Source organism: Narcine bancroftii, chromosome 10, assembly GCF_036971445.1.
Source record: "Narcine bancroftii isolate sNarBan1 chromosome 10, sNarBan1.hap1, whole genome shotgun sequence".
NCBI classification, from domain to species: Eukaryota; Metazoa; Chordata; class Chondrichthyes; order Torpediniformes; family Narcinidae; genus Narcine; species Narcine bancroftii.
The window spans coordinates 27,996,527-28,020,245 of record NC_091478.1 but is presented as its reverse complement, the minus strand read 5'-3'; the positions used below and the strand labels follow the sequence as shown (position 1 = coordinate 28,020,245).

The 23,719-nt window shown below is 44.1% G+C and overlaps 2 protein-coding genes across 5 annotated transcripts in view; one reads left to right on the top strand and one right to left on the bottom strand.

The window, feature by feature from the left end:
- oga (O-GlcNAcase) overlaps nt 1-6,035 on the bottom strand; it is a 67,762-nt gene extending 61,727 nt beyond the window's left edge. Inside the window, exon 1 of one of the 4 annotated variants that reach the window (XM_069900365.1) lies at nt 5,444-6,035. In XM_069900365.1, the coding sequence (XP_069756466.1) occupies nt 5,444-5,705 (262 nt within the window). In that variant the 5' untranslated portion in view covers nt 5,706-6,035. The remainder of the gene's footprint in view (nt 1-5,443) is intronic. The other 3 variants (XM_069900364.1, XM_069900362.1, XM_069900363.1) reach the window with 3 other exon arrangements.
- The window catches only part of LOC138744354 (LIM domain-binding protein 1), a 94,641-nt gene continuing 76,478 nt past the window's right edge, over nt 5,557-23,719 (top strand). Inside the window, exons 1-4 of the mRNA XM_069900378.1 lie at nt 5,557-5,572; nt 6,557-6,643; nt 12,642-12,775; nt 15,239-15,318. The gene's annotated coding sequence lies outside the window, so the exon portion shown is untranslated. The remainder of the gene's footprint in view (nt 5,573-6,556; nt 6,644-12,641; nt 12,776-15,238; nt 15,319-23,719) is intronic.

The following is a 23,719-nucleotide window of genomic DNA, read 5'->3' as shown; positions in this document are numbered from 1 at the left end:
CCCCATTAAATATCCATCAATCTACAAGGTACCACTCTTCTCATAGTAGATACTGACAAAGTTTTGCAGGCAGACTTAATTTGCCAGTCACATTTCAACTTATGGAGAAATTGGAGTAAATTTATCCAGTACTCTTCTGTAGTACAAAGAAGCAACATTATGTGTATTTCTGCCACAAGTGGAAAATGAATCTACTTATTTCAAATCACGAATAAACAATCCAGAAGTGAAGATAACAAAAAGGACAACATGGATTCAAGGCAACAAGAAAGGAGTCCCCAAGAAATTGGGCCAAATATCCTACAAGTTGAATTTTCATTTTTAAAATTTAGACACAACAGGACAGTAACAGGCCAGTTTGGCCCACAAGCCCACATCACCCAGTTACACCCAAATGACATACAAACCCCAGTACGTTTTGAAGGGTGGGAGGAAACTGGAGCACCCTGAGGAAACCCACGTGGATGTGGGGAGAACATACAAACTCTTTACAAACAGCACAGGATTCAAACTCTGGTTCTGATCACTGTCACTGTAATACGGTTGTACTAACCACTACACGAATTGTGCCATCCAATTTTAAACCTACAGAGGGCATTCAAACTCTTTTTAGACAGCGCCAGATTAAAACTCAGTCACTGGTGCTGTTATAGTGCTGTACTAACTGTGCCGCCCCTATTGCATTGTTAATTGTCATGTGTACTAAGATACAGTTTTAAAACTTTGGTTTAGTGCCATCCAGGAAAGTCAACCTATGTAGCACAATTGTTAAGGAAAGAATAAAAACAAGTGCAGGGTCTAATTGTATATTAAAACAAAAGTGCAGGGTATAATGTTAAAGAGAAAGGTACAGTTAAACTCATTTAACCTGCCCAAAGGGAGGGGAGAAAATATGTTTTGAAGAGACCAGAAGCCAAAAAGAAACAAAACTGGACAGCATTGAGGATGCAAATTTTCTCATTTTTTGTAAATATTGTCACACATCACAAGTCACCACTGCAGGTCTGAAAGGATATAAAGTGGATAATTGCACCCAAAAATCAGCAGAAAGAGCAGTGAATATACATCAAGCATTTAAAAATCCTATTGGTTTACAGTGTCCAGTCTCACGCAAGTCTCATTCAGTCCCACTTGTTTTCCCACTTACAACTTATAGAACAAGATCTTTCTGTGTTATTCTTTTTTTCACTTCAATAAATCTCTGAGATTCCCTGTCCCAGAGGGTGTCAGAAGCTAGACTGTTGAATATATTGAAGATACAATTAAAACAAAGTCAGCTGACACCGTGAGTGAAGTAAAAGCCCAATGGTGGAAAAGCTCAGCAAGTCAAACAGGGAACTTTATACAGCAAAGATACATAACATTTCAGGCTTGAGCTCTTTCGAAAGATATTTTGTTCAGATCTTGAATATACCAGTTTTTGTTTCTTTTACATTAGAACCATCTCTTAATTAGGTTGGGGGGGGGGGGGGTGTTGAAGTAAATCTCAGAGTTAATACAACAAGATTAGGTTTTTCTGGCAACCAAAAGCTGCAAAGCAAGCATACAAGGCTTACAATTCAACTAGCAGCTTTCAACAATCTAGCCTCATATAAACTACTCAGCAAAAGGATGCAAATAGATATTTAACTGAACACGTGCTATAATTAACCACTTTTCTGATAAAAGCATCTGAAAAAAAGAGATGTTCAGATTGCAAAGCACATCAGCATGCCAGCCATGCGAGTTTGAGCAATTCAAAAACCTTTGGGTTAAGAAACTTCAGGGCAGGCATTTTGTCTCCTCAGTTTTAGACATGAATGGATCAGAACTTCAAGTTTTCAGATCAAGAACTTCAAACAAAATGTCTGCCTAAGCTGTCAAAAAAACTGAAGTGGTCAGCAAAGGCAAAACTCAATTTCTTACAAACATCCATGTTTCATAAATAGCCAAATTCTCAAGGTTCCCCCCCCCCCATCAACTTGATCCAAAATATTAAAGCATTTTTTTTTACATCTCCAGTTACTCATATGCTTTATAACCAAACATTTTTTCATGCTGGAATTATGGAACCAAGCAATCAATGCATGTATTCTGCAAACTGCCAAACTTAACCTCCAGTTAATTGGATGTACCTCACATTCATTGAATCCTCTGCTACAAGAATTTGGGATTTATTAAAGATGGCCATCATCCTTTTGATGAGATATTACCATCAGAAGACACTTACCAAATATTAAGTTAGCACAATGTTTTTTTAATTAATTAAAAACTTCCTGCCCAACTAACTCAGGAATGCAAAAGATACATTTCTGACATGACTAATCTGACAATTTATCTGTGGAATTCTCTGACCAGATAAATCATAGAGGCTGCGTTTTTAAACATATTTAAGACACAGTTGAATATATTTTTGCATCATAGGGAAATTCAGGAACATGGGAAACATAGGACCATCTACTGTATCCAATGCTCCCATTGTGGTTTCCTCCACATCAGAGACTGGGCACAGACTGGGAGATCATTTCCTCAATCAACTCTAACACAATAGCAGATATCCCAGTGGCCACCCATTTCAATTCCATGTCTCACTCCAGCACTGACATGCCTGTTCGAGGCCTCATGCCCTGCCAAACCAGAGCCACCCAAAAGTTGAAGGAGCAATACCCAATATCCTCTCTGCATACTCTCCAACCAGATGACATTAACATCAACCTCTCCAGTTTCCATTAGGTCACTCCCTTGTCTTCCTCATCCCTTTCCTCCAGCTCCCTACCCCTTCCCTCTTCATTCAGAGAGCTATCACCTCTCCCCATCACTTCTAAGCTTTTTTTCTTGCTTTCCCACCCAGATCCACCTATAACCTATTGCCCATAACCCTGTGCTCCTCCCCTGCCATTTTACTGGGATGCCTATATGCAGTCTTGACCATGGTCTCATGCAGTCAGAGTGAAACCACCACAAATTGGAACAACATTCCATCTAGTCACCCTCCAACCAGATGGCATTAATATCAACCCAGTTTCTGTTTGACCCCACCATCTTTTCTTATGTCTCCTTTCCTATAGCTCCATCTCTCTCTCTCTCCTTTTCCCTCTTTCACAAAGCCAAAAACAGCCCCCTCCCCCAATCAATTCTTACCTTTCCTCTCTCTTGTCCTCTTGCCATATCCATTGAACATCTTTTAACATTGCTGATGGAGGTGTGACCTGCGGAATTCCTCCAACATGTTTGTGGTCTTACTTCTTCCAGCAGTTTGTTTTTGGCTTGAAAAAGCAAAAGCCTGTTCTCTTCTGTACACATTCTTATCCTGAGTCAGGAATACACCTTTCCTCATGCTACAACCTTCACTCCCTTTAGTAGCTTCCACCTGCTGAGAGGAGTGCAACCTGCTGAGTTCCTCTAGAATTTCTGTTTTTACACAGCCTTATCCTCAATTCAGTCTCTACCACCCACACCTCCCTCCATAAATATTGGAAGCCTTTCAAAAGTCACTAACACGAAGATAGACGTTAAATGTAATCAATCTAGAATCGGAATTGGGTAAAATGACTCAAAGGCTTGGAGTCTTTTGATCTGCAAGAATTTTACCAAATAACAGTGGTGAGGAAAGTCTTTTAAGTCAATGAAAAGACAAAGCAATCAGGCCAATCCCAGTTGACAGAGACCCAATTTTCAGCTCTCTCTGTAAAGGTTAGCATTTATTGTTCATTCTTAATTTCACCCACCACATCCGTCAATGGAAATTGTTTTTTGGGAGATTACAAATACTTCCCCAAAAGTGGCCTCATAACCAAAGATTTTAACATTACTATTGCCATTAATGGCTTTTATTTCTGAACACAATTGAAAAGCAAGTCAACAGGACATCCACTTAAGCCAGCCCCATCATTCAATCATAATCAGAACTTATTGTCACGAACATGTCATGAAATTTGTGGCTTTGCTATAAATTACATTTTTAAATAAATTAAAGCAAAAGAGAAAGTGAAGTGGGTCAGTGGTTCATTGTCCGTTCATAAATCTAATGGCAGAGCGAAAGAAGCTATCCTTGTGCTGCTGGGTGTTTGTCTTCAGGCTCCTGAATCTCCTTCCAGATGGTTGCAATGAGGTCATCACCTGGGTGGTGAGGTTCCTTGAGCAGAGACTGCATGATGGCACTGAACAAAGTTCACATTTTTCTGTAGCCTTTTCCTGTCATTGACACCTCCATACCAGACAGTGATGTAACCAGTTCCCCTTTTTCTACCTGTTCCCCATGATCCTTGATTCAGTTTCCAAATTAGCGAAATCAAAAAAAAACCTACAGCCCTCAGAAAAATCTTTACCTCATTCTTAAAAAGACAACATGAATTTTAAAATCTCTAGTCTGATCCCTCCAGATCAAAGCATACAAATGGCAATGCAATTAATACAGGAGAGGCACTTCAGGCAATTTCTGCCAATGGTAAATGTGTCTGTCTTAAATTCCATGCAATATTGCACTGTCTTTATTACAACGGCAATAAATTGAACCTTGAATTTTCCTAACAACCACCCAAAAAATAATTTTGATGAAATGACAAAGCATCCCAGTAAAATATACTATCCTGACCCCAGCCCCCTACTCTCACCTCATTAAAAAAATACCTTGAAGGGCTCAAGCCCGAATCATTGGTTATATACCTTTAACTGAGCAAAATGCCCTCCAAAAGATAGTAGATGCTGCCCTGGATATCAAAGGCAAAACCTTCCCCACCTTAAGAACATCTGGAAGGAACACTGACAAGGGAGAGCATCAGCAATCATCAAGGATCCACATCACTTAGCACCCGCTCTGTTCTCGCTGCTACCATCAGGATATAGGAGTAGGTGCCACAAGACTCACACCACCCGACTCAGTAACATCTACTACCCCTTCACCATCAGAATCTTCAACAAACTCAATCAGGGACTCATTTAAAGACTTTACTTTTGCACTTTATTAAAACCATAGAAAATAGCCCGTTCGGCCCTTCTATTGTTTATCACTGTATAGCAGTCAATTGTTTGCATTTCTTTATTTGTTTACATGTGTGCATTGCGGTTTTTTTTTGCACTGTCATTAACTGGTAATTCTGTCTCGCCCTCAGGAAAAAGAATCTCAGGGATGTATGTGATGTCATGCATGAACTGTGGTAATAAATCTGCTTTATCTTTGCTAGAATCATGATACTTCCTCCAGCATAGTTTTTATTTTATCCACTGTGTCTATAGACTTTCGTACTTTACTTCCTTTTCCTTATTAAACTTGTTGGTATGGACAAGTGGGACAGAGAGACAGTATTTAAAGATATTATGACATCACAGGTAACAGGCCTCACACCCACCAGCAAGGAGTAAGACAAAAATAAAAGACGTAATTTCGTTAAAATTAAATAAATTGACATATTTGGAGAGTGGGATATTTACAACCTGAATGTCACAATTTCCAGCCACTCTTTACCTTCCACGACGCCGCAAAGAAACTTCTTCTTGCTGCCGGCACCCTCAGGCTGCGAGGAGGACTGCTGAGCGTCGAGACCGCCGTTGGCGACGGCCGGGTCGGGGGAAGCGACGCCAGGCTCTGTCGGGGGTGCGGGGGGCTGGTTGGGCGGCGCGGGGTCGGCAGCGGGCACGAGGGTGGAGGAGGACTGGGCAGGCGGGGCGTTGTCGCCGCTGCCGCCGCTCTCTGACGGTCCGCCGGGCACCTTGTCCGTCTGCACCATGGCGACCGGGGGGGGGGGGGGGGGGGGGAGTAAAGAAAGCGGACTCCGCCGCACGTCCGCCGCCGCCCGAAACACTATAGCCTGGTCTCCAACACCGACGGCTCTTCGACCCTCCCGACGCGAAACCACCGCCTGGAAAATATCTTTTGACAAAATGACGATTATGTATTTTTTTCTCCTCAGAAAAGCCAGCGATCTTTCGCTTCCGTCCCTTGTTGTCCAGCAAAGCACTCTGGGATAGCCTGTCTGCTACTCCGCATGCGCAGTGCCACCCTCCGCCCGTTCCTCCTTCCCTCGCGCTTGCGCGCCGTCATTCCTTCATCCCTCCAACCGCATGAGCTCTGTACTCCTTCGGTTCCCAATAACCTGATCCGCATGCGCCCTGCCGTCCTTTCCCCCCCTCCACCAAGTCCGCATGCGCCCTGCCGTCCTTTCCTCCCCCTCCACCAAGTTCGCATGCGCAGTTTTCACGGCGCCGGCATTGCGCAGCGGCCTTCTCCACTTTCACCCCCTAGATAGTTGTGCATGCGCAGCGTTGGGTGGGGGGGGGGTCTACGGGTCCACCCTACCCAACCCAACCCACGACAGTTCACATGCGCAATAGCAACCTCTGCGACAAACCCTAAATATTTTTTCATTCTAAACTCATTCTTCCAGTTATCATCAATAATTTCATGAATGCACACAACAATTTGTATTTTTTTTTACTGACAAGAGTTGACGGCAAAACTCGCGCGCGTGCGTAGTCACAGGGACTGGGACTACAAATTTCCAATTTTTAAAAATGTAAGCATATATTATTACATGTGCGTTTCCATTGAAAAATTGATGTTTATTTACTGTTATTATAGGCAACTAAATAAAAATTGTGCTGCGGTTAGGAGTCGGCGTCTCTCCATTGCGCAGGTGCGGAAACTGCCCGAAACCAGTGTCAACCGGTTTGTGCAAACGCCCATCTTTATTCGTTAAATAGTAACTTTCTTTCAACGCTATGTTCTTTTGATTAACGGCTGTTTTTTTGTTGAAAGAAATATCCTTTGTGAAAGGCCTTCTGTATAATTTGAAGATCGTTTCGGTCATTTCTTAGTCCCCTTATAAAATGTATTCGCGCTACTGACCCACCATGCACATGCGTGGCGACGGGGTTGGGGAAATAGTGCCGGTGCTTGGTGCTGCGCATGCGTGGCGACGGGGTTGGGGAAATAGTGCCGGTGTTTGGTGCTGCGCATGCGCCAAGGGTTATAATCGCTTATTACCGTCCTTTCTTGAGAAAGGGGTTCAGACCCGAAACGTTAACGGGCTATTCCTCTTCTCTTTCTTCCCCCCCCCCCCAAAAATAGATGCCGTCTGATCCACTGAGATCCTCCGGCAACTCTTTGTGGGCTTTTGTTGTCTGTTTAGCGTAAATCTGGGAATTTAACTGTGCGCATGCGCTCTGCTCAGCCCAATGGCTTAAATTCATGAAGCAATGGGAGGGAGGAACAATTCGCTTCGTTATTATTTAACTATTCTTTCAGCAATTTCCATAGCAACTGACCTCGTGATTTTTAAGCTCCAATCATTCATTTGCTGTGTTTTGCCTGGCGTTGTGGTCAGGGAAACAGTCTTCCATTTAAAGGGCAATTACTGGGGGGAGAGAGAAATACTCACCAACTCAGTCGTATCTTGTTGCTTTTGTATCAGATTTTTCAAAAAGAAATCACTTTGGAGCTTTTCATCTAAAATGAACCAAGTGTCCCTTTTCTTTTGAGTTCTTTGTACATTTCACAGGCTATTTGCTGCCAAAGATAAATCTCTGCCGAATATCGTTCAAGATTATCGTCATGTTACAAAATGGAGCGATAAACTTTATTTTGTGAGCAGATCAGTAAGCCATCTCATGCATAGTACAGCAACTAAGATGCAAAATCCAAGATTCCTTTTATTGTCACATAATAATACATTAAAATATTTCATGTACCAACTTTTGTCTGTCATATTCATGAAACAATTTATTTTTTGAATACTTGTCCTCCATATGTATTGTTTGCCTATATATGTTTTATGTGTGGTTGTGTTTTGTCAGGTTGTACTTGTGCAATCGGATGACATTAAACTTGGCTCAACCATGAGCAAAAAAGAGTCCCTTAGCTGTTTTAGATTCACCCCCACATTCCATTCACAGGTTCCAATTCAAACCATTGGCAGCCCGAGCTCCCCAACCTCCAACATGATCAGCACCTGAGGCCCTTTTTGCCCTCAGCACCCTGTTCTGATATCTGATTCCCAGGACCCAGTCTCCAGCAGCCCACAGCATGGATGTGGGCCCTTTGACCACAAGACACCCACAGCCTGTGTGGCCCACAGAACAGGAGTGTGGAATTCCAGAGATCAGTTGGTGCAGGGTGAATGCAATGTAATTTTTCCCTTTCATTTGGGAGGTTGGTTGTTCCTGGGGATTTTGCAAGATTGCAAACTCTGAAAGAAAATTTAAGAGAGTAGGGTGAGTAGAGCTTGAAAGGAGAAAAATCTGCCGGGGACCACCTTGCAAAATGTCATCATGCTTCATTTGTGACAATCAGTGCAAATTTGCTTGGTGAATTGGAACTTAAAAATCTCTTTCATGTTGAGGAATAAGTTCACAACTTCCTTCTGCTTCCCGTGATTGGCAGGCAAATTCAATGTACACGGAAGACCATTCAGGCATAAAAACTAGGTCCTTGCAGAGGAATGGAGCTCTGCCCAGAGTGTGCAGAAAGCAGCAACTTGTGGTCATCAGCAATAGTCCTAACAAACCAATCGAGATACTGAGGTAATATCACCAGAAAAGGCTTTATGTCATAGAATTGCATGGCACTTCTATAGATATGTGGTGGAAAGTGTGCTACCGGCTGCATCACTGTCTGTTATAGGGATCCCAATGCCCCCAAGCGGAAATCCCTGCAAAAGGTAGTGAACTCAGCCCAGGACGTCACACGCAAAACTCTCCTCACCATTGAGAACATCTACAGAGAATGCTGCTGTCGGAGAACAGCAGCAATCATCAAGGATCCAGCTGTTCTCGCAGCTACCATCAGGAAAGAGGTGTAGATGCCACAAGATTCGCACCACCAGGTTCAGGAACAGCTGCTCCCCCTCCACCTTCAGACTTCTCAACAACAAACTCAATCAGGGACTCATTTAAGGACTTAATTTTGCACTTTGTTGTTTGTTTTTCTCCTCTATTGCACAGTTTGTTTACATTTCTTTATTTGTTAACATGTATGTTGAGTGCAGTTTTTTTTTGCATTACCAATTCTGCCTCGCCTTCAGGAAAAAGAATCTCAGGGTTGTATGTGGTGTCATGTACGTACTCTGGGAGTAAATATGAAATCTGATTGGAATCTAATGAAGACTGTTTCCCAGAAATCTAGAGCAAGAAAAAGATTATAAAGCAAGAAATGATAGTACAAAATGTGATGTGTGTATCTGTTGGGGGACACTGCATGAAATGCCCCAGGGCTCTGCAATAGGACTGTCCTTTCCCATGAAGGTAATCCAACTCAGCATATCCAGATATTACAGAATGAAATGAGCGGAGCTCGGATTTGAATATTGAATTGTTTCAAGTCATGTCTACTTCTATCATCTCTGCCTCGACTACTGTTGATCCGGACATGGAATTGTGCTTCACCCTGCTTCCTTTGTTTTGCTGACATTGCCACTTGACTTTTTATTTCCTTCCTGTACTTGGTCTCATCGTTGTTTGAGATCCAACCGACATCAATGCAGTCATCTACAAACTTAAATATAAAGAAGAATTTGGCCACACAGCAAGTTGGTAGTAATCGAAGATTATAAACAGAATGGAATATTAATTTAAATAAAACATCAAAAAAAAACTAATTGATATCAGATGTGGTCCCTAATATTAGTCGGTTCTTTTTTTCAGAGAGAAGTAAAACATAAAAATCTGCAGACACCGTGGTTGAAGTAAAAACACAACGCTGGAGAAACTCAGCAGGTGAAATAGTGTCCTACATAGCAAAGATAAAAATACTGATGTTTCGGGCTTGAGCCCTTCATCGAGGTATGGAAAAATATTGGCAGGCATCTGAACCAAAGAGTAGGGGTGGAGGGGGATGATCACAAGGCAGGAGGTGATAGGTGGAGAAGGAAGGAAGGTGACAGAAGCAGTCAAGGGGAGGAGGGATGGCTAGGTGAAGGGAGGGGGAAGGGAAGGAAGAGAGAAGATCTGGGAAGGGGAAGGGGGGAGGGGGAAGATGGGAGCAGGTTAGCAGAAACCAGAAAAGTCGATATTAATGCCATCTGGCTGGAGTGTGCCCAGACAGAAAATCAGGTGGTCCTCCAATATGCAGATGGTCTTGATGGGACTGTACATAAGGCTGTGGACAGACATGAGAGTGTGCACAGAACTGAAATGGTTGGCTACTGGGAGGTCTCTGGTGGTCAGTGAAGTAATCTCCCAATTTACGCTCAGTCTCTCCAATGTAGAGAAGATCATAAAGGGAGTACCAAATGCAGTAAATCAGTCCTGCTTCACTTGAAAGACCAGTTTGGAGCCCAGACCGAGGTGAGGGAGGAGGTGTGGGTGTAAGTATGGCATCTTCTGCAACTACAGGGGAAGGTGCTGAGGATAGGGGGAGGTGCGATTGAGGGGGGGAAGAGGAGGAATGAGTGGACGAAAGAGTGATGGAGGTAGAGAGGGGAAGACGAGTGGGATCCTGTTGTAAGTGCCGGCAATTCCAGAATATAATATGTTGGATGAAGAGGCCGGTGGGGTGGTACGTGAGGATAAGGGGGAATTCTATGTTTGGGGGCAGAGGGGACCAGGGCAGATGAGCAGGAAATGGAGGAAATGCGGGTGAGGTCTGAATTGATGGAGGTGGAGGGGAAGCCTCGTTTGTGGAAGAAGGCAGACAATTCAGAAGATTTGGATTGGAAGACTTCATCTTGGGAACAGATGTGGCAGACCTGGAAAAACTGAGAGAAGGTGATAGAATCCTTGCAGGGGACAGGGTGTGAGGAAGTGTAGTCAAGGTAGATTTGGGAGATAGTGGGTTTGTAATGTATGTTACAAACCCTCCCCCCCCCCCCATCTCTTTTGTTCAGATGCCTGATGACATTTTCCCATACCTTGATGAAGGGCTCTTGGCCAAAACGTCGGTTATGTATTTCTACCTTTGCTATATAAAAGACACTGCTTGACCTGCTGAATTTCTCCAACTTTGTGTTTTTACTTTTTTTAGAGCTCTACCAGCATGGGACGTGCAGGTGTGAAGATGAAAGCACTGATTTAATTTCAGAAACAGGTGCAATTGCATCGAGTGGCAGCAAAACTCAAGCCCCATCACACTGAGCACTGGTGCACCTCAGGGCTGTGTTCTCAGTCCAGTGCTGTTCACACTGCTGACTCACGCATGTACCACCAGCTTCACCTTCAACAGAATCATCAAATTTGCAGATGACACAACAGTACTTGGCCTCATTAGCAACAATGATGTGTCGGCTTACAGGGAGGAAGTTGAAAGGCTTCTATAGTGGTGCAAGAGCAACAACCTGAGTCCCAATGTGGACAAGACAAGACAAAAGAGATGACTGTGGACTTCAGGAGGATGAAGGACCACTTCCCACGTATCAGTGACTCCATCATAGAGTGGGGAGCACAAAGGTTCTTGGCATCCATTTAAATGATGATCTATCCTGGACCCACACCATCTCCTCAATAGTTAGGAAGGGACAGCACTGGGGTCTCCCTTCACTCTATCAACGACATCTACAGCAACCGGTACTTAAAGGAGGCTCAGAGAATTAATGAGGACCCTTCCCACCCAGTCTGCAGTATCTTTGAGACACTACCTTCAAGTATGAGGTACAGAACATAAAAGCCTGGACTGCCAGGTTGGGAAACAGCTTCTTCCTACAGGTGGTGAGACTGTTGACCAATTCTAGAAAGCCATATGTTTTTATATATTTATTTGGGATCACTATGTTCAGTATATATGTTTGTGTGTAGGATGTACTGTGTGTGCGCGTACTATGGTCTGGAGATGTGCTGCTGGGCTGTACAATCAGCTGACAATATACTCGAATATGAAGTATCCAGACCCTTGGGCAGATGAATTAAGACAATCTAAATTTTCTTTTTCTTCCTTTTTACTTGGGAGCAGGGGTCTCTGAGAACTCAAGTGAATACACTATCCTGCAGTCATTCTTGCACCTTCTCTATGCTTCTCTCTCTGATAAACACATTTTGCCCAGTTTATTTTATAGAACTTCCAATCAGAAACGTACACCTCAAAGCTCTTCCTTCACTCCTTTAATATTAATCTTCAAAACCCATGGTTGATGTCATTAGCCATTATCTTTAATTTAATTTCTTTGGCTTGGCTTCGCGGACGAAGATTTATGGAGGGGTAAATGTCCACGTCAGCTGCAGGCTCATTTGTGGCTGAAAAGTCCGATGCGGGACAGGCAGACACGGTTGCAGCGGTTGCAGGGGAAAATTGGTGGGTTGGGGTTGGGTGTTGGGTTTTTCCTCCTTTGTCTTTTGTCAGTGAGGTGGGCTCTGTGGTCTTCTTCAAAGGAGGATGCTGCCCGCCGAACTGTGAGGCGCCAATATGCACGGTTTGAGGCGAGATCGGCCCACTGGCGGTGATAATTTACAGCACGGTAACAGGCCATTTCGGCCCACGAGTCCGTTCTGCCTAATTTACACCCAATTAACCTACATCCCCCAGTACATTTCAAATGATGGGAGGAAACTGGAGCCCCCGGAGAAAACTTATGTAGGCATGGGGATAACATACAAACTCCTTTCAGACAGCACAGGATTCAAATTCTGGTCCCAATCGCTGGCGCTATAAAGGCATTGCGCTGACCGCTAAGCCAACCATGTCACTTTTGTTAATAAATCATTTTAAACTTTCTGATTATCATTTGATTCTTTTTTTAAAGGGGAATGAATGTTAGAGACCACCTGCTGGGCTGCTCATAGAAGAATCTCACATAAACCAGAATTATCAGACCAATGCTGCAGATGCGGCATTGAGACAGGAACCTTTGTGCACTCAACCTGGACATGTACCAAGGTAAGGCCCTTTTGGGTGGAATTAGGACAAGTCCTAGGAAAAATTAGAGCAAAAAATTCTTGCAGGATCCAGAGTTGTTCCTCTTGGAAAACATAATGGACATAAGACTTACAATGAATCTGTCCAAATTCCAAATCCAATTCATAATGATCGCATTGGCAGTGGCCAGGAAGTGCATAGTGGTTACCTGGACATCCAACTCCTGCCTGAGCATTGTGCGCTGAAACACAGAAATGCGAAGTTGTGTTCACCTGGTCAAAATTACTTACAACTTAAGAAAAAAAAATGAAACTTTAAAAAAAATTTGGCAAACATACTTAAATTCCATAGAAGCACGACTATAGTATGGACCATTGTGCCTTGCCGCCCTACCTTCCCTGTCCATCCCTCAATCGGTGGGTGGGGGTAAATCCATCAAAAAAATAAAGCACCCTGAGCACTGGCCGCCGTGACATGACAAACCCATAAACCCATGATGTATGTTTCATACCTTTGTTGTGAGTGCCTTCAATGTCGTGTGTAACTGATTAGTTAAGTGTTAAATGTTGAGGGTGTGGGGTGGGGGGGATAGGAGGGAGGGGGATAGAAAGAGCTTAAACTTTGTATAGAATTGATGATTGTAAATTGTAGTCAATGCTGATACTGTTAACATTGACGCTGATCATGTTGATAACTGAGTTTAAGTTTGGAAAATCAAATAAAATATTTTTTTAAACTTTTCTCAAATCTACAACATGACAAACTTAAAATTGAGAACCACTCTCAGATGTGTGATTTGAGAGGCTGCTGAGGACGAGAAGTGCTCCCGAAGGGCATTGAGTGCTGAAGGCTTCCTGATCATATCGGAGGTTGGGACCTGGAGCTCGGGTTCCCAATGAATCAAACAGAAGTCTGCGGCTGCGGGAGAGCTGGAGGAGAATCCACAGACACTGTGCATCTGAAGGGACTCTCTTTTGCTTTCTTTCTCTCATACTGTAAGAGGTGTTGGGCAATACTAATGGCAACTCTTTGCCTTACGGCAGGCAAAGGTTAATGCATGTCATGTATGTTACATTTTTAATGTATTATTATGTGACAATAAAAGGAACCTTGGAACCACAATGGTGGAATAGACAATGGGAAGTACTTGTTTAAAAGTAAGACACTTTCTGCTGAGTCAGTAGGAGAAAGAATGGTTAACGTTTTGGGGGAAGAAAACCCTTCAACGAAACTTGGTTAGTGGCTGTGTCCAGGGCAGAGGGGCCAAGGGTTGGAGCAAGATTGTGGATTGGACATGGAGGTGGAGAGGGTGGGAAAAGATTTAGCGATAAGAGTTGGAGGGTTTACAGTGTCCTACAATTATAGACGCTGCCTGATCCGTTGTCTCTGGTGTCTCATTGTTTGCTCAAGACACTAGCATCTGCAGTTCTCCTGTTCCTGATTAGCTTAAGTTGAGTTTGCAGTACTGGCCTGGAAAAATTTAGATTTTTAGATTGCAGGATTGCAGGACCTTTAGATTGCAGGAAGACGGGCTGCACAGACATATCAATATCCTACTTGTTCACAATCCAGTTTATTTATCATTTGATTGTAACAGTACAACCCATCAAAACAACATTCTCCCCTGGTTCCATGCTGCAAAAACAGTGCAAACAGATAAACGATACATGTACACCGATTCACAGAACCTGCTGCCTTAAGAAATCTCTGGGTGCCTGCCACATTGACCACCGCCAGTGGGCTGATATCGCCTCAAACCGTGCATCTTGGCGCCTCACAGTTCGGCGGGCAGCAACCTCCTTTGAAGAAGACCGCAGAGCCCACCTCACTGACAAAAGACAAAGGAGGAAAAACCCAACACCCAACCCCAACCAACCAATTTTCCCTTGCAACCGCTGCAACCGTGTCTGCCTGTCCCACATCGGACTTGTCAGCCACAAACGAGTCTGAGCTGACGTGGACATTACCCAGTCATTCACCATTCTCACTGCCTGTGGGAAGAAGCTGTTCCTCAGCCTGATGGTGCTCGCTCTGATCCTCCTGTATCTCTTTCCCAACTGGAGTAGCTGGAAGATGCTGTGTGCTGGGTGGTAGGGGCCCTCAGTGATTTTGTGAGCTCTCTTTAAACAACGATCCAGGTAAATCACATTTGTTGGGTAGTTGGAGGGGGGGATTAAGGAGTGAGACCTCAGTAATGGTGTGAATGGGTGATGTTATTGAGTGTTTTCAGGAAGGGTAGAGTTGTGGTCAGGATACTTGTGGGAAACTGTGACTAGAACTGGATTTTGGAATGGTCTGAATGAATCTATTTTTAGAGACCTGAATGATTCGTAGGAATTGTCTCTGATATCCTCTTCAACGTTGATCCCTAATTGGCATTGCTAAGTAAAATCTGCTGAGACTAGATTCTATTGTTATTGTCAGCTTGTTGGATGCAGCTGTACTTTTACACTGAATTAATGAATACCCTTCCAACATTTCCAGATTCTGCAAGCAACAAGCACAGGAACAAAGGTTGCATCAGGAAGCTCCTGCAAAGAGAGAAAAAGTCCTAAAACATTATGGTACAGTTGCTGTAGAGAAGTGGATGGGAGGTCAATCCACAAGACTATAAGAGTGGCAGAGAGGATCACGGGGTCTCCCTCCCCCCACCACCCATCAGCGTGATCTTCCGGGATTGTTGTCTGAAGAGAGCACACAAAATCAGTGAGGACTCCTTCCACCCGACATGCAGCATCTTTCAGCTGCTCCTGTCAGGTAAGAGATACAGGAGGATCAGAGCCAGCACCTCCAGGCTAAGGAACAGCTTCTTCCCACAGGCGGTGAGACTGCTGAGCAACCAAACGAACTGCTCACACTAACCATTCGAGACTCTACTATTTATTTAACAATATTTTTTTATTTTTATATATGTATATTTGTTCTGCATATGTGTTGCTTGTCTGTACGTGCGTTAGGTCTGGTTGTGTGCACCGAGGACTGGAGAACGCTGTTTCATTGGGTTGTACTTGTACAAGCAGATGATAAATAATCTTGATCATCAACATTATTTATGATAATGTGCCATAAACATTGTACAAATGCCCCAAAATTTTTACTGCTGCAGTTGGATGGGCACTTGTAAAGATAAACTAGCATAGCAAACTAATTGAATTAAATTAAAAGACAATAAATATCCACAGTAATAATGGTTTTCTTAATATTGAAGAGATTATGAAAAAGGGTGCTATTGAAATGCAAACTCTTTCTCTAAGTCTGGGGGTTCCTGGAATTCCACCATAAGACAGTGCAAAGTCCTGAGACTTGAGGTGATCACGCCTGCAGGAGCATAGCAGAACCTCTTTGCCTCTGTTTATGTGGGATCTCCTCTGTCCTAGCAGAGAATTGCACTTGTAGTTCTCTGCCTCTTCCCCCTATCAGCTTCTTTCTCTTCTATCCTCCTACCTGGATCCACCTATGACCTCCGGAGTGAATCAAGAGTCTGCAGATGCTGTGATTGTAGTTAAAACACACAAGTGCTGGAGAAACGCGGCCCCGTGGGAGGTCAAGATATGCCTTGACAAAGGGCTCAGGCCTGAAATGCTGCATAACTTGCTGAATTTCTCCACCACCTTTGTGTATTAACTACCTATTACCTCTTGTGTGTTAGCTGCACTCTTCCCTCTGCCCCTTCCGCACTCTCCCCCTACCTTTTTGTTTAGGCTTCTATCTGTTTCCTTATTCCTGATGAAAGGTTCAGGCTTGTAACGTTGCTTACCTTTTACTTCTTGTGGTTTCTGCATGACCTCCAGCACTTTTCCATATTACACATCTACAGATGTTTTAGTTTAACCTCTTTGGATTGAGAGACTAGTACACATATCACTGTATGGTGAATGTTATATTTCCTACTCCTCACGCACTAGCAGGCTTATACAGTCCAGATTCAAGATTTCTTTATTGGCAAATTGCCATTGCTTGCCATAAGGCAGACAAAATTCTAGACCAGCCATTCTCAACTATCTTTTGCTACACCCGCTGTGGTGCGCTGTTAGCCAGAATCAGACACACACAAGGTGAAGACTGTACAACAGGCTTTAATCCACAAAGACTTCCACAGAGCCAGGCTGGCTGTGGCTGCAGCTCTGAGTGAGACATCGGGAGGGTGGCGCAGGCTTATATCCCGGAGGGTGATTGACTCCTGACCTGGTGGGGCTTGATCCATTCAGGCTGACTGACAGCCGGCCAGGTGTTGTCCTGTCCCCTTACACTCCTGCAGGTACAGAGGTTGCCCCCTGCAGTAGGCCAGTGGTGTACCACCACACCCCCCCCCCCCAACCTTAGGAGGCTGCTCAAAGTTTATGGACCCCCTTCCCAGTGAAGCAAAGTTTAGTTGGTTTCTTCCATACTTCTCTCCTACCGACTACATAAAAAAACATTTTATAATTTCAGTTAGTTGACCTCCGATGAGAATGGGTGCTCGAGAACAAAGCCCCCACTACACTATCTTATCAAACACCCCCAGGCTCGCACATAGAGAAAGAATGAGTGGGATACAGAATAAAGCCTCCAACACAGTCCTCTGGTCACGTATGGACAGAGTAAACACAGTGACTTTGTCCAATGCTCTGCAGACTGAGGCAGTTTAGACTGAAAACACAGTGACTCTCCAAAAACACAACAGCCATTATTTGCTTTGAGCTTGTTCAATTAACCCAAGGCTGAACTTTAGTTTTCTGAACCTCAGGCCTTGCTTAATGAAGATTCATAAGAGAGAACTTGAGTTAACGTTTTAGATGAATGATTCTACATCTCTCTGCACAGATGCTGTCTCACCCAGCACTTTCTATATTTCAGATTTCTATTATTTGCAGATTTTTAAAAATAAAAATTAAATGATCCAACAATCACAGAGTTCTCTCTGCTATGACAAAGCTCTCTGGGGAGATGGCCTGATGTTTACATTTTGCTTTTCAAAGGGTGAAGAAGCCCTTTGAATTCAGACCTAACAAATCCAAAAGCAGCAGTCAGAATTTTGCTCCAGGTTCCAGCGTCTAGAATCTTTTGGCCCTCGACCTAAAGTCCACAACCCGATCAACAAATACACTCCCACAGGAATATAAAATGTCGATGCACCTTTCACTTATCACTGGATAATTGTGGCAGTATCAGTCCCCATGTATGAAATTAAGCACTGGGAGCAGGAGACAGCCAATTACTCCTTACTCTGTAAGATTGTGGCTCATCTGACTATAACCTCAACTTCACATTCCCATTCTTCTTTTAGGAGAATGAAGGGGGATCTCACTGAAACATTTCAAATGTTGAAAGGCATGGGCAGAGCAGATCTAGAAAGTTTGTTTCCCATGGTGGGAGAGACTGGGATAAGAGGGCACAACTTCAGGGCTGAACGACATCCACTTAGAACAGAGACACAGAGGAATTCCTTCAACTAGAGCGTGGAGAATCTATGGAATTTGTCGCCACAGGCATTTGCGGAGGCCAGATCATTGAGTGTATTAAGGCAGAGATTGATAGGTTCTTGATTAGCCAGGGCACCAAAGATTATAGGGAAAAGACTAGGCAGTGGGGCTGAGAGGAAAATGGATCAGTTCATGATTGAATGACGGGGTAGACTCAATGGGCTGAATGGCCTATTTCCACTCCTATGTCTTACTTAATCCTTCACCCACTTTCTTATCAAGTATCTCTCTGCCTCTTTTTCTCTGAGAAGATTATTCTAAAGATCATAGGTTTAAGGTGAGAGGGGAAAGATTTGAGAGACCTGAGGGGCAGCTTTTTCACTCAGAGTGTGATCTGTATTTGGAACAGGATGTTTGATGAAACTGTACAATTTCAGCATCCAAAGTTCAGGTTTATTGTCTGAATACATATGTGACATCAACTCTGAGATTCTGTTTCCTGCAAGCCAGGCAGAATTACCACTTATTGGTTGTGCAAGAAACTGTACTCAAGAAAAGATGTGTATACAGATGAGAAAAATGTAAACAAGGAAAGAAATGTAAATAAACTGCAATACTGGAATTAAATAAAGTAAGAGTCCTTAAATGAGACTCTGATTGAGTGTGATGGTGGAGGGGTAGCAACTGTTCCTGAACCTGGTGGCATGCATCTTTGTGGCACCTATACCTCTTGTATCAAAAGATTTTTGGAGATATATGTGGATAGGAAGGTTTAGGATGATATGGGCCAAATGCAGACAAATTCGACCAGCCCAGAATGCCTAATTGGTCAGCATAGATGAGTTGGGCTGAAGGGCCTGTTCTGTGCCATATGACTCTGTGGCTCTGCTTTAAAAATATTCAGACTCTGCCACCATTGCCCTTTTAGGAAGAGAGTTTGAAAGACTCGTGATTTTTGAGAGAAAGGAAAATGGCCTCCTCTCTTTCGGACAGGAGAAATCATCGGCACAGCGGAGCACTAAATAATGGAAACCATTTGAGACATTTAATGCTGTCCATCTCCTGCATTTCAAATACTGAAAGGCCTAGACAGAGTAGATGTGGCAAGGTTCATTCCCATGGCAGGGGAATCTAGGACAAAAGGACAACTTCAGGATAACAGGGCATCAATATAGAACAGAGATGCGGGGAAATCATGCACGTCTGAAGCAGAGTGAAGTCATGAGCGCACCTGAAGCAGAGTGAGGTCATGTGCACTCCTGAAGCAGAGTGAGGTCACATGCACTCCTGAAGTAGAGTGAGGTCACGTGCACACCTGAAGCAGAGTGAGGTCACGTGCACTCCTGAAGCAGAGTGAGGTCACATGCACTCCTGAAGTAGAGTGAGATCACGTGCACACCTGAAGCAGAGTGAGGTCACGTGCACTCCTGAAGTAGAGTAAGGTCACGTGCACACCTGAAACAGAGTGTTATCACGTGCACGTTTAAAGCAGGCGAAGTCTCTGGCATAATTCTGATCCGTGACTTGCCTGGTTAAATGTACAGAGTGTAAACAATCAAAATCCTGATCCACTCCAACAAAAGTCAATTTCATCTCAAGCAGTGCTGTAAACAAATCCATGTGATGCAATCTGGCTCTACTCTGCTAAATTTAGACATGGTGACGTTCTTGGAAAAGGCACAGAAAAGATTTCTTGGAATAGGTCCAGGAATAAAGGATTTCAGCTACAAGGTTAGAGTGGAGAATCTGGAATGGTTCTTCATGGAGCAAAGGTGCAATTCTGATGAAGGGTCATCATTTTGAAATTTAATTCTTTTTCTCTCTCCACTGATGCTGCCTGACCTAAATGCTTCTGGCATTTTGTAGAACATAGAACCTTCTAACACAGTACAGGTCCTTCTGCCTATGATGTTGCGCTGATCCACGTAAACTCACTAACCCTTCCCTACCTCACACCCATGGCCCTCTATTTTTCTTACATTCACGTGCCTGTTTAAACCTCCACCATTTCCCCCAGCAATACATTCCAAGCACCCACCAGTCTGCGTGTAAAAATAAAACTTAGCTCTCCCCTAAACTTTCCTCCACTCACCTTAAATGGGACATTGCCACCCTGGGAAAAAGGTCCTGGCTGTCCACCCTTAACCTTTCCCCTCATAATCTTATATATCTCTATTAAGTCACCTTTCATGCTCAGTCACTCCAAAGAGATAAGCCTGAGCTCTGCTCAATCTTGCTTCATAACACAGGTTCTCCAATCCTGGCAACATCCAAGTAAATCCCCTCCACATCCTCTCCAAAGTATCTACAAGAAAACCTGCAAACACTGGGGTCAAGTGAAGTACTCAAACATGCTGGAGAAATTCAGCTGGTCATGTAGAGTCCAAAGCATGTAAAGAGGTACTAATAATTCAAGCCTGGGCCCTTTGTCAGGTACAAGCAAAAACAGACAGGCATTTGAATAAAAAAGATGGAAGGGGGCAGAACCTAACAGGTAAGAGGTCATAGGTGGACACAGGTGGGAGGTTAGAATCTGAGAAGTGATGAGGAGGGGGTGGCTCTCTGATAGAAGGGGGAAAGGGTGGGGAGCTGGAGGAAAGGAGACAGAGGAAAAGAGATTCAAGGGAAGGGGGTTAACAGAAATTGGAGATCAATCCTCCAATTCCCCATCTTCTTCCCTACCTCCTAACAGCTTATTTCTCTTCTATTCTCCTACCTATTGCCCATAAGCTTGTGCTCCTCTGCTGTCCACCTCCGCCTCTCCCCCAAATTTTCTCATTCAGACTCCTGCCTGTTTTTTTCTTGAACCTGACTAGGCCCATGCCCAAAACATTGGTTTCCCTCAACTTCCTATTGACGCTTCATGACCTGCTGAATTTCTCCAAATGTGTTGTTTTCAAGAAGTCATTTTCATCAACCTATTCAGTAATAGATTGGTCCAAGCAACAGGGGGTCCAAGTTAAAATTTTGTAGAGTTGCAAGGAGAAACTTGATGCAGAGAGCATTTCTGACCTGGGAATTTTTCCCCCTTTATTTCTCCCCTTCCCACTTTAGTCTCTGGTGCTTGAACCATCCACTAATGAATAGCCTTTTTTTTCTATTAGGACCTTGTAATACTGCATGTGAGTATGGTGGAAACAGAATGGAATGGACAATTGAGAGTGATTTGCAGAACCGTCAGCAAAATGTAATGATTGGGGCCGATGAGATTGTTCAACTCAGAGATAGCATTAACTCAATGAGCTATGACAGTTCTCTGATACAATGAAAGCATTGAATCATGGCAAAGAGCTGAGTGCTACATATTCGGAGTGAAATACGAAAGTTTGCAGGCGCTGTGATTGTAGTGAGAGCACAGAAATACTGGGGGAGCTCAGCAGGTCTCACAGTGTCCAAAGGAGCTGGAGCTATATAATCAACATTTCACACTTGAGTCTGCTTTTCATTCGCTCCTTAAGGGAGGGCTCAGGCCTGAAATGTTGGTCATAGATCTTAACTTCCTATGGACACTGTGAGACCTGCTGAGTTCCTCCAGTATTTCTGTATTTTCACTACCTATTTGGACAAGAAAGGCCTGTGCTCATTTAAGGAACAGGAATGGTAGGATCCTTATCACAAGGCCCCATTGTCTTTGGTTCCGGTGAGTGCTGTGATAAACTGCTGTCTAGGTCATCAGCTTTGAGCATCCTGTGCAAGTTGCCTTCTGGGTCTCTGCTGTCCCAGATAGCAGAGTACTGGTGATGTTCAGGGGTCGAGAGTCAGGAACTGATCCCTCTATTTTACTACAGCTGGCACCCTCATTCTACAAAGCCTATATGGACAGAGCTTCCCAGTGATGCATTCAGTAAAGGCAACTCTCTCTGCAGTATGCTGACAGTTTACAGAGCTCCCAACTTGATGTACATTCAGTATGCACAAGGATCCAGTGCAACATCATGTCAGTGCTTACACATCGAATCCAACACACTGCCTATGTGCGCAGGTCCAGTGCAACACACTGTCTGAATGCTCAAGACCAGTTCAACACACAGTTTGTATGCTCAGGTCCAGTTCAACACACTCTGTGTGCGCAGGTCCAGTGCAACACACTGTCTGAGTGCTCAAGACCAGTTCAACACACAGTTTGTATGCTCAGGTCCAGTTCAACACACTCTCTGTGTGCGCAGGTCCAGTGTGACATGTTCAGGTACAGTGCAACGAGGCATCAATACACTTGGATCCAGTGCCACGTGCCGCCGTTAGTGTGCATGGATCAACTGCTGCACGCTGTCAGCATATGCAGACCCAGTGCAAAACACCATTGGTGTGCACATATCTAGTGCCACATGCCATTGGTGTGCACGGATCTAGTGCCACACGTAGTCACTGTGCACGGATCCACTGACGCACGTGGTCAGTGTGTGTGGATCCAGTGCCAGATGCTGTTGGTGTGCATGGACTTAGTGCCACACGCTATCGCTGTCCCCAGCTCCTTCTGTAATTCAGCCTCCTCCACCAGCATCTCCCAATGTGGTGAAGTCTCTGTGACCTCTGGATGTTTCTCCTGTGTATTAGGTCATGGCTGGTCTGCGGCAGGGCCCCTTGCTGGTCTGATGCTGTTCTGGACCTTTGCCCAAAGAAATCAACTGCAACAGAGCCTTCCTTGTGACTGTGAACACAATTACTTCAAGGTTGTTTATCCTCAGGAATGTCTGGTGTGGAATTGGACTGGCCTTGAGAAAAAAAATGCCACAACTCGTGGCAAGGAGGGAAGGCTATAAGTTATTAACCTATGCTGTAGAGTTGTTACTGAGGTGACACACTGCCTTCTTCGACATGCTGTCTGCGCTGCTCCTTCCTGCATTCACTTTCAGTTGTAGCTTGCCCCTTTGTCTTTGAGGTATTCAAGTCAAGTTTATTGTCATCTGATTGCACAAGTACAACTTGACGAAATGGTGTTCTCCAGTCCTTGGTGCAAAACACGCAGCCACATAACCAGACATTAAACACATGCAGGCAAACAGTACATATGCAGGATAAGTATTCATTTTTTCAAATAAATAAATATTTTTCATTAATATGAGAGTCTCGGATGGTTAGTGTGAGCAGTTCCTTTGCTTGTTCAGCATTCTCACTGCCTGTGGGAAGAAACTGTTCCTCAGCCTGGTGGTGCTGGCTCTGATCCTCCAGTATCTCTTCCCTGACGGGAGCAACTGAAAGATGCTGTGTGAGGTGGAAGGGATCCTCAATGATTTTGCGGCCCTCTGCAGGCAATGATCCTGATAGACCACGTCAATGGGGGAGAGGAGCAAGGAGACCACAGTGATCCTCTGTGTCATGTGAAAGTTATGTGCTCTTCAAATAATGTGACCCCTCTCTCTTCTTTCAAGCTATCTGTTTTCTCCTCCACCCACTCTCATCTCCCTCTCTCTCTTTACCTACGCCACTTCTGACCAGATCCGTTCCCCACCTCCACTGGTTCTACCTTGACTCATTATCTCACCAGTGTCACCCTCTGATCTCAGATTCCAGCTACATCAGCCCCTCCTCCGCCCTGAGCGACTCCTCTTCTTCCTCCTCCTCA